We start from the raw sequence: 10,017 nt of genomic DNA, 5'->3' as shown, positions 1-10,017 counted from the left end.
TCACAAGTGATAATGGCTTCAAATAACCACACACTCAACTCCTCATAAACCTTACCTCTTCAGAGTTTTGCCCGGGTTTTAGTTCCAGGCCAGAACAGAACTGCTAATTTGACAACTGTCAGTTTATGGGACTTCAGTTCTACATAATTCTGTTTAATGACATATCGTAATAGCTAGTGATTGTTACACACAAGGGATAGTTAAATAGACTTTTTCATCAGAAATGAGAAATGCGAGCATCTTTTTCATGTAGGAGCATAAGGAAAAACGTTTGAGTAGCAAACCTTGTTCTTGTAGCACCTTTTTAATCAACCAGAGGATTTTTGTCTCCAGCATAGATGGAAATTTAAAGTGAACTGCTTATTTTAAATGGTGTTAAAAATAATAACAGCTGGGGTGCCTGGATGGCTCAGTTGGTTAAGTGTCCATCTCTCGATTTCAGCTCGGGTCGTGATCTCACAGTTTTGTAGAATTGAGCCCTCTGTGGGGCTCCATGCGGATGATGTGGAGCTTGCTTGGGATTCTCTCTCTCCCTCTTTGCCCCTTCCCCACTCATGCGCGCTCTCTCTCTCTCTCTCAAAATAAATAAACATTAAAAAAAAGATTCTCTCTCTTGTCCCTCCCCTGCTTGTATGCACATGCTCTCTCCCTCTATAGATAAATAAATAAATAGGTAACAGCTAACATTTATTCAAGATCTATTGTGGACCAGGCACAGAGGAACTCAGGCAACCTAGCTTCATTGTCATGTGCTTAAGTACTGCACCTCCCTATGCTTTCATTACACATTTTGAATTATTTGTTTGATGTTAGCAAACACAAGCACACACTCTAGCTCTGCTATGCTGATCAGCCCATATAGAGTTTGACACTCTTAGATCCAGTGGCATCATGAACCTAGACAGTCATCAGAGTAATCAAATGATATAATCACTGAACAAGGGCAGTTTACAGATGAGAGGAAATAGACCCTTTTGGTCCTTCCCTAATTCTATTCAACCAAATCAGCCTCTCTGACTAGAAATTGCTCTCCTCACTGTAGGCAACCAATCTTATTCACCTTATCTGGCTGCGATATTTGTAATATTTCTAACATAAATCTAAGAAACTATAGTAACTGGTCTCTGCTTCTTGTTTGTTTCCCTTACCCTAGCAAGAGGAATCTGTTTTGCTTCAGTCTACATAAAGCATTCCCCTGCAATAAAGTGTTAATGGCTTCCCATTGCCTGGGTCAGTGGGTCTCAAACTTATACAGGAATTTATTGTGGTGATGGTTGAGAATACACTAAAACCCACTGAAATGTATGTTTTAAATAGGTGAATTGTATGGTATGGGAATTGAATCTCAATAGTTATTTTTAAAAATTCACAATCAGGGGTGCCTGGGTGGCTCAGTTGGTTGGGCGTCCAACTTCGGCTCAGGTCATGATCTCACAGTTTGTGAATTCGAGCCTGGCGTCGGGCTCTGTGCTGACAGCTCGGAGCCTGGAGCCTGCTTCGGATTCTGTGTCTCCTTCTCTCTCTGCCCCTCCCAACTTGTGCTCTGTGTCTCTATGTCTCTCAAAAAATAAATAAATGTTAAAAAAAAATTAAAAAATTTACAATCAAAAACGTCCGGAAGTCTTGGCATGCTATAGGTAACATCCTGAAATGTTGAGCCATAAGCGATTTTACTAGCAGGAAATAAGACTGTGGTATATACCATATATATTTATAAGATTGAAATTCACTACTTTACAACTATGTCTACACAAAAAGGCAAGAGATTGAGCTAAGGTTATCTGACAGTTTCTGATGTTTGTCTTTATTATTAAATTGCCATTTGTTAAATTATTCTGTTGCCTACCACTACTTCCTGGCAAATAAGCATTAACAACACTGAAGACTTAAGAAAGATTTGAAAGGGAAACTTTTAAACTAAGTACATCCTACCTAATACTTTGATATATATTTTTGTCTTCATATTAAGACTTTAGGAAATCATCTATATTTGCAATAACACTAAGGCTTTCTGGAGGAGTTTCGACAATCCTTAGCTTCTTAGAAAGCGCCTATATTTCTTTAAAAATATTTTTTTAATGTTTATTTATTTTTGAGAGAGAGAAAGACAGAGTGCAAGCAGGGGAGGTGAGAGAGAGAGTGAGACACAGAATCTGAAGCAGATTCTGGGCTGTCAGCACAGAGCCCGATGCCAGGCTCGAACTCATGGACGGCGAGATTATGATCTGAGCTGAAATAAGACGCTCAACCAGGCGCCCCAAAAATGCCTATATTTCTTGACATAGCATAAAAGACCCTTTTCTCAACCTGGCCTTAAATTACCGTTATATCTTCATCTGTTTCCACACTACCTCACTTCAGCCTGTGTATTCGCCACAGCCACAGGTGTCAAAGTATCCCTCAAACACACCATGCAGCTTTACTCAAGCTCCTTTCTTCTTCTGGAATATTCTCTCCTTCTTTCTCCACTTGGCCCTTCAAAGACTAACTTCCATTTTACCTTTTTTTTGTTGTTTTCTTTCAAGAGAGAGTGTGAGAGCATGAGGAGGAGGGGTGGAGGAAGAAGGAGAGAGAATCTTTTTTTTTTTTATTGTTTTTATCATTTATTTATTTTTGAGAGAGACAGAGACAGAGTGGGAGCAGGGGAGGGGGCAGAGAGAGAGGGAGACACAGAATTCAAAGCAGGTTCCAGGCTGTGAGCTGTCAGCACAGAGCCTGACACAGGGCTCGAACTCACGAGCCATGAGATCATGACCTGAGCTGAAGTTGGATGCTTAACTGACAGCCACCCAGGTGCCCCAGAAAGAGAGAGTATCTTAAGCAGGCTCCACTACCAGCACAAAGTCCCACAGAGGCTCACGGGATCTCACGACCCTGAGATCATGACCTGAGCCAAAATCAAGAGTCAGACAGTTAACCAACTGAGCCACCCAGGCAACTCCATTTTACCTTCTCAACTTCCCTGGTCCTGAAAAGTGCTGTGAGAGCAGGAAATGTGTCCACCTTATTGGATGTTGTATTTCTATAAACATGTTGTATGTCCTACAAACATAGAGCCTAATACAAAGAAAATCCTCCACAAATACTATTCTCATAGTCTAGATGCACACATCTATCCACCTACTTTGCGGTGCTAAAATTCTTTTTCAGTGACCCTCCTTCCCCAATAGATTATGACTTCTTGAAGGTAAGAATTATATCTTTGTCACATAGTAGATGTTCCATAAATATCTGCTAAATTTTGATGCATTGAAAACGTATTCTCCAATCTTCAAACGTTCAAAGTCTTCAGGAAAAATAAAACATTCAAACAATTTATTAAACTGCCCTGTGGCTGAAACTTTCAGTGAAGTGTGTGCACAGCATTATGAGAATTCTGGTGAAAAAGCTATACATCTTCTGGTTTGGAGGTGTTTACCCTGGAATCTTCTTAGAGGCTTGACATTTGAACTGTCCCTTGAAAAATAAGGAAAAGGTTGCCACTTAAACTGTGATAGGGATTCGGAGCTGAGGGAATTTAGCACCAAGACAGAAACTGAGAGGGTAGGGCCATTAGCACTCCAGTGGGTCTGGTGTGGCTGCAGTGTAGGGTTCATGCCAGGGAGTGGTTGGCAGGAGGCTGGAAAAATATGCTGTAGGCCTGTCAGCCCTCCTAGCCTGGACTTCACAAGTTGAGCAAGAGAGTGACACAATCAGATTTGTATTTTACTCTGCTCTCAGTACCCTCTTCAGCCCTGCCCCCTCCTAACATAAATGTTGACCATGTAAGAGAGTTAACCAAAGCCATAAGTATGATGTGTGGACAAAGGCCAAAGGAACCTGAATCCTCGTAAGAATCAACATGAGACCCAGGACTGTGTTCTAACCAGTGAGCCATCTGTCAACACCAGTGCTATGCAAATCACACACTGAAACAGATGTCAAGAATGTGGTAGAACCAATAAAGCTGGTTTCTTTGGAAAGCCAGCAGCATTCACTTGAAGATTCAGGCCTCCATGAAGCCCTCCCTGATTTTCCCAGCCCAAGGAAATCTCTCCTTTGAAATTCTCTGCAGCGCTTAATTTTGTACTTAGGACACTTTGAAAATTTTTTCTTGCATAGTGGTTGTTTTGTCCTCATTCCTGGTACCACCTTTTTTCTCTTTGTCTCATTTTGTTTTAAGTAGGCTTCACACCCAGTGTGCAGCTCAAGGTGAGACTTGAACTCATGACCCTGAGATCAAGAACTGAGCTGAGATCAAGAGTAGGACAATTAACCAACTGGGCCATCCAGGCGCCCCACTCTCTGTCTCATTTTAAAAGCTTATATCTAATATAATGCAGCTTTGAAAGACACCTTGGGAGCAAGATAAGGTATACATCAATCAGCAACAAATCTCATTAGACTTTAAGTTAAGAAGAATAATTAGATGGTAAGTTCCAAGAAAGGTGAGGTCACAGCGCACTCACCCTTGTAAACCCCACAGCACTAGGCAATAATATGTTTGCTGAATAAATTGATGTTGTGATGAAAATATGGTAAGGTAAAAACATTCTTTGACTTTTAAAAAAAGTTGATATTTATAAATTTTTTTCCTTGAAAATCTCTCACTAGGGTACTTATATAGTTGTTTATCTTTTATGCTTTCAAATTTCATTTCTCCTAATCATGCCCCCACCGTCTGTGATCGTTGTTTTTTTCTTGATTTGATTTGCCAAAGCTTCATCTCTTATAAAGGTCTTTTTGGAAAAAAACAACCTGTAGAGTTATGTATTATACCTATGTTTCGTATGTTTTCTAATTGAACAGAGTTATATTTATTTCAGCAAAATTATAAGGTAAAACTATAAAGAAAGAAATATTTGACACTCATTTGAAACACAATTTTCTAAAGAAGAAAGTCAATAGTAATCAGCATAAGTACAATAACTTATAAAGATTTGTTGATATTTCAATGGTGAAAAATAACCAGAAGAAACACAAAAATACTGTGAAAATACATCACTGACATTGCACATGAAAACATTCCATAAAATATTAACAATTTCCATATGGAAATTTAATTTTTCAGCTCTCTTTGAGTTTACATTCTGAAATCTTAATGTTCTACTGCAATTTACAGAGTAGCCATTCTCTCATTCCATGGACCCACAGAGATCAGAACCATCACAAACAAATAAAAGGAACACTTCCTGTTAGAGATACAGCACTTCAAGGCTAATGTTTAATCTTAATTGGCAACAAGTTTAGTGCAAATTAAATTATATTTTTAGCAGCTTAGAAAATTCCCGGTGGGGAAGCATTTACCTCTTAACCCTTATGGCTTCCCCAGAATATGAACATTGGCTCTTCCATCCTATTGAAAACTACTAATGCTGATTTTGCCATTTGTTACACAGGGAGTTTCCATGAAAGATGATTTCAGCAACTATGCAAATGAGCCAACAGTTTTTACATTTGGAAAGTTTCCCTTAGGTTGATTTATTTAAAAAAGCAGAGCCTGAATGCCAGTCATAACTGGATCCTACCTAACTGCTTCTCTAATCGTGGAGAAGAGATACAAATAAGGTATTAATCATCTCACATATTAGCCACCTTAGGTTGAATTCAAAGGAAGATCTGAAGATAGGGCTGAGGAACCTTAAAATAAGTTCCACTCTCCAGTAACAATTTTATTTCATTGATTTGGAAAGAAAGAAAGAAAGAAAGAAAGAAAGAAAGAAAGAAAGAAAGAAAGAAAGAAGGAAAGAAAGAAAGAAAGAAAGAAAGAAAGAGAAAAGAAAGAAAGGGAAAGAAAGAAGAGGGAAGGAAGAAAGGAGGGAGGAGGGAGGGAGGGAGGAAGGAAGGAGGAAGGAAGGAAAGAAGGAGAGGGAAGGAGGAAGGGAAGAAGGAGGGGGAGGCAGGGAGGGAAGGAAGAAAGAAAAAGAGAAAAAGAAGAAAATAGAAGCCATCTGATTTCAAACGTGGTGCTTTCCACTCAGCCAGGATTTATTCTCCAAATGAATAGAGGCCAGAGAGGTACTAGCCAGAGGATTTTGTTTGAGCTTCCTCAATCCCTTGAATTGCCTCCCTTTTTCTTAAACATCTGTTCTCTCTGTAGTCAAGGCCTGGGGCTGCTGCTTCGAAAACCAATGTGGCTCACTGTGCCCAGATCCGTGGTGACAAGGAAAGAGGAAGACTATTTACTGGGTTTTAAGTCTGACTCTGCCCTGTGTCTAGGTTTCAATGGCCCAAAGACTTGAGCTGTCAGAAAGTTTGGGTGACCCCTAAGGTCCAGGATGTGCTGGCATAAAATCCAGGCAGGTAAACACGAGGTAAACCACGTCAGACGATCTCTTCCTTACCAACGCCTCAGCAATTTTTCTATTCCCCCTGAATTTTCTCAATGAACACCTCAAGGATGTGCTGGTGTGTGGTGTGTGGCTGCATGTTCAAAAGAGGGGCCCACCTCAGTCACTATACTCTTCTCTTTCCCTTGGATTGGGGAATTTCTCATACTGGTTGGCCAATTTCCATTTGCTGTGCTGACTTTTGAGTAGTGCAGCAAGGGAAGACTTCCGGGTGATATTTCTAGATATTTCCCGGCTCTTGGCCTTCCTGGTGGGGGAAGAGCTTCGGACTAAAGGATAGACAGGAAAAATGGGCCTTCCCCGAGGGGCTTCCAGTAGCTGCCATACCTCCCCAGAGGTATTACTGGTCAGATACTGCCATGGCTTCTTCCCACTGCTGTCCCGGACATTGACCCGAGAAGCCAACCTCTGCACTAGCACTTTGATGACCCCCTGGTGGCCGTGAATGGCTGCAAGGTGCAGAGGGGTATATCCACAACTGGACTTCACATTTACATCAAGAGTAACCCCAGCTTTCTGTGCACTAGAGACAAAGTCCTGAAGGGCCCTGAGGTCACCATGTTTGGCTATCCAGTGCAAGGCCGTGTACCCAGTCAAGAAGTCTTTGTGCAGAGCCAGCTGGGGGTCCTCCCAAAACAAAGTCAACACGTGAATCCAAGAGCCACTGGCAAGCTTCACGATCCATTCATGCTCCCTGGCATCTAGGGGGACCAGAGATGACTTGTGCTCAGGTCTGTGCGGGACCAAGGCTGCAGATTCCTCCCCACCCTCGGCCCAGGGGGTGTGAGGACGCCACTCAGCAGCAGCAGCAGCCTTAATGTCTGCAGGTTGTGGTGTCAAAGCAGCATCCACTCTTGGGCTGGACACTGCTCCTGCCTTGGAGGGTTTCCTGGACCGTGGTGGGCGACGAGTCCTTTTCAGCAAGTCCTGCTCAAGACACTCCTCATCGGAAGAAGACAATTTGGCTCTCCCTGCCTGTGAGCTCCTCCTGAGGGCTCTCCTTAACTTAGGAGTTGGCCAGGGGAAAGACTCCTGGGGGTGGCCTACAAGGCCATTAGCCTTTGTCGAGACCTGCTGAGAGGTGTGACCATCCCCTCTGTTTCTGAGGCCCTGAGGGCTCCTGCTGGGGCTGTCCTCTTTTGGAGAAAGGCCCCCAGCCGGATCCCTGAGCTTTCTCCAATCTGGGGTTCCCAGGGTAACTTGCAGCCCCTCTTCAGAACCCCCTGGGGACTCTTTGGGCCCACTGCTGCTCTCCTCACTGCCATGGCTCTCTTGGTCCACAAAGTCATCCAGATCTCGGAGGGACAGCTGACTACGAATGCTACGAAAGATTGTCAATGGAGTATTCTGGGGACAGGATTCCGGAACAACAGGAAGGAGAGAATGAGATGAAAGAGAGGGGTCTAGAGGCTCTGAGTTAGGTTCTGGGACACAGAAGTTGGGCTCAGATGGTATCTGGGGGAAATTGTCCGGCAGCACTGACCAGGCTCTGATGGGTCCTTGGTTCCGGGCCTTGGGTATCTGGGGATGTCTGGCCACCCATTCCCAAGTGCGCTGTTGCTGCTGCTGCAGGATGGAATAATGCAGAGAGCTCGGGGTCAGCAGCTCTGGCTGGTCTGCAGGGGAAGTAGGGAGGGACAGGAGAGGAGGCGGCCAAGCCCCACTTCCAGCAGCCTCGACGGTTGCAGGAGGAGAGCAGGGCGCTGTGGGCACCGGTGCGTGCTCAGCGGGCAAGCCTTCCGGCTGCTGCCCGGGAGGCTCGCGATCATCCCGGGCCAGCGGGACACGCGCCGGCTTGTCCCCGGCGGTGGCGGTGGCGGTGGCGGGGTCTGGGACTGCGCCGAGCACCTGCTCGTCCGGGAGTCCCTCCAGGCTGTTTTGGTGGCATTCCCAGCAGCAGCGGCCCTGCGTCTCCACAGCCGCGCACCTCGCTCCGGCCCTGTGGCCAGAGCCGCCCCTCCGCCCGCCGCCTCCCCGGGCTGCCTCCCGGGTGCGGCTGGCGGTGAGTCCATTACAACCTGCGTGGGCGGCTGGGGCTGCGGCACCTGCTGGCTCCTCCTCTGGCCCCTTCTCGTGCCGCCGCCTCCTGGGCGGCTGCGGCGGCGGATCCCTTTGGCGCGCGCCTTGCGGGGAACAGGGAGCAGCTCTCCCTGTAGGGGCGGCGGCAGCGGGCGGGTCGCGGGGTCGCTGCAGCCCCTCCTCCCCCAAAAGGTCCCTGTACCTCCTCTTGAGCACCACATACTTGGTGCCGTCGGGGTCCTGGCGCACTGCGGCTACCGAGTTGACGAAGCCCTTGAAGAGCTCGCGGCGGCGCTGGTGTTGGCTGGGGGGCGCGTCGGGGTCTCGGAGAAAGCTCTTGAAGTGTCCCAGCAAGGCGGCGTTGGTCACTCTTCCTCCAGCCTGGCACAGAAAATCCAGTAGTGCCTCCTGGCTCAACTCTCGGGCCATCGCTGCCTTGTCGTCCCCTGGCCCCGGGTGTCCGCGCCCTCCCAGAGCTCTCCCCTGCCAGCCGAAACCCTGGCCTGCGGTGTGTCACCTGCGCTCGGGGCGGCGCCACCCGCCTCCATCAGCCGTGGAGGGCGGCGCTGCTTGCAGTCCCGGAGCGCGCCAAGAGCGCGCAAGGCCCCCGGGCTGAGCCCCCGCACGCAGTCCGGGTGGGAGAGGGCGGTTCCCCCACCGCCCCTGCGCGACGCGGGCCTCTCCCAGCGAGTCCCCGCAGCGAAAGTTCCCGGGATAGGTCGGAATCGGTTTCACCTGCGCCCCGGCGACGCCTCTTCCCTGGCTCTGGAGGAAGGGCCCGGCCCGCCTCCTCCTGTCCTTCCGCCCTCTGAGGTCTCCCCGGCCCTGCCACCTCTCCCAGATGAGTCAGGCTGGTCCCAGCCAGAGACAGCTCCGTAGGTGAGTCGCCAGCCAGAGGGAGCCGGCAGCGAACCTCTCTGCAGGACGCGGAGCCCCTCCCGGGCCGGGAAATGGAAAGCAGGTAAGCGACCGGCCGCTCCTTTGGGTCTCGGCCACATAGAAACGAAAGCAAGGAAAACCCGTTCCTGCGCAAGTCATGGCGAAAGTCGATGGGTGGGGAAGAAGGTGTACATTTACTGGCATTCTGCGGTCTCCCAAAAAGGTGCCTTTATTAACGCTCTGGGGTAGTAATTTCAGATTCCCTGAGGTGGTATTGAAGTCGTGGTATTGAAGACTTTGCGTCCCAAATAAGCCTTCCTTGATCTGGACACACTGCCCCGGCTTCTCCTCCGGCACCCGGCTGCAAGAGATCTAAATACACCTAAGTCTGTACTGAAAGGAGAAATCATGCTGAAAGTTGCCGGTTGGTTTCGGCCTTTCTTTGCCTTAGTAATTGTCTCACGTTTAGGAAAAATCAGATAGTTGATTGCCCCAGCAGCTTTAAGGGAACAGGAACTATGCAGTTAAGGTATTTGTTGTCTATTGTTACCTTGCTTCTATTTACTCCAAAGTTTGTGAACAGAAGAGATTTTTGTACAGTCCCTTTTGTGTTGGCCTGAGTGGTGTTTCTTGTCTTTCCTCTCAGAATGTAAGGTTTCTCCCCACACGTTGAAGCCTATTAAGGTGCACATTACAAGCTTGCCTACTTTTAACCCCACTGCTCCCAACCTTAGAATGGCGGCTTGACTCTCATTCTCCATTGAGAGCCTGCAAACTTCCTAATATCCAG

The 10,017-nt window shown here is 47.0% G+C and overlaps 1 protein-coding gene across 1 annotated transcript; it reads right to left on the bottom strand.

Annotated features, from left to right (window-relative positions):
- Nucleotides 1-5,840: 5,840 nt before the first annotated feature.
- Nucleotides 5,841-9,855, bottom strand: SOWAHB (sosondowah ankyrin repeat domain family member B). Its single transcript, XM_040480666.1, has one exon. It carries the CDS (start codon nucleotides 8,775-8,777, stop codon nucleotides 6,429-6,431), a length of 2,349 nt encoding a protein of 782 aa, XP_040336600.1. The 5' UTR covers nucleotides 8,778-9,855; the 3' UTR covers nucleotides 5,841-6,428.
- Between the last annotated feature and the right edge of the window lie 162 nt (nucleotides 9,856-10,017).

This window comes from Herpailurus yagouaroundi, unplaced genomic scaffold (assembly GCF_014898765.1).
Source record: "Herpailurus yagouaroundi ecotype Mexico unplaced genomic scaffold, PumYag 28, whole genome shotgun sequence".
In the NCBI taxonomy this organism is placed as follows: Eukaryota; Metazoa; Chordata; class Mammalia; order Carnivora; family Felidae; genus Herpailurus; species Herpailurus yagouaroundi.
This window is presented reverse-complemented; position numbering and strand designations above follow the sequence as displayed.

Excerpts from the sequence above, each read along its gene's own strand:
- SOWAHB (XM_040480666.1), bottom strand. The coding sequence starts at position 8,777 with ATGGCCCGAGAGTTGAGCCAGGAGGCACTACTGGATTTTCTGTGCCAG.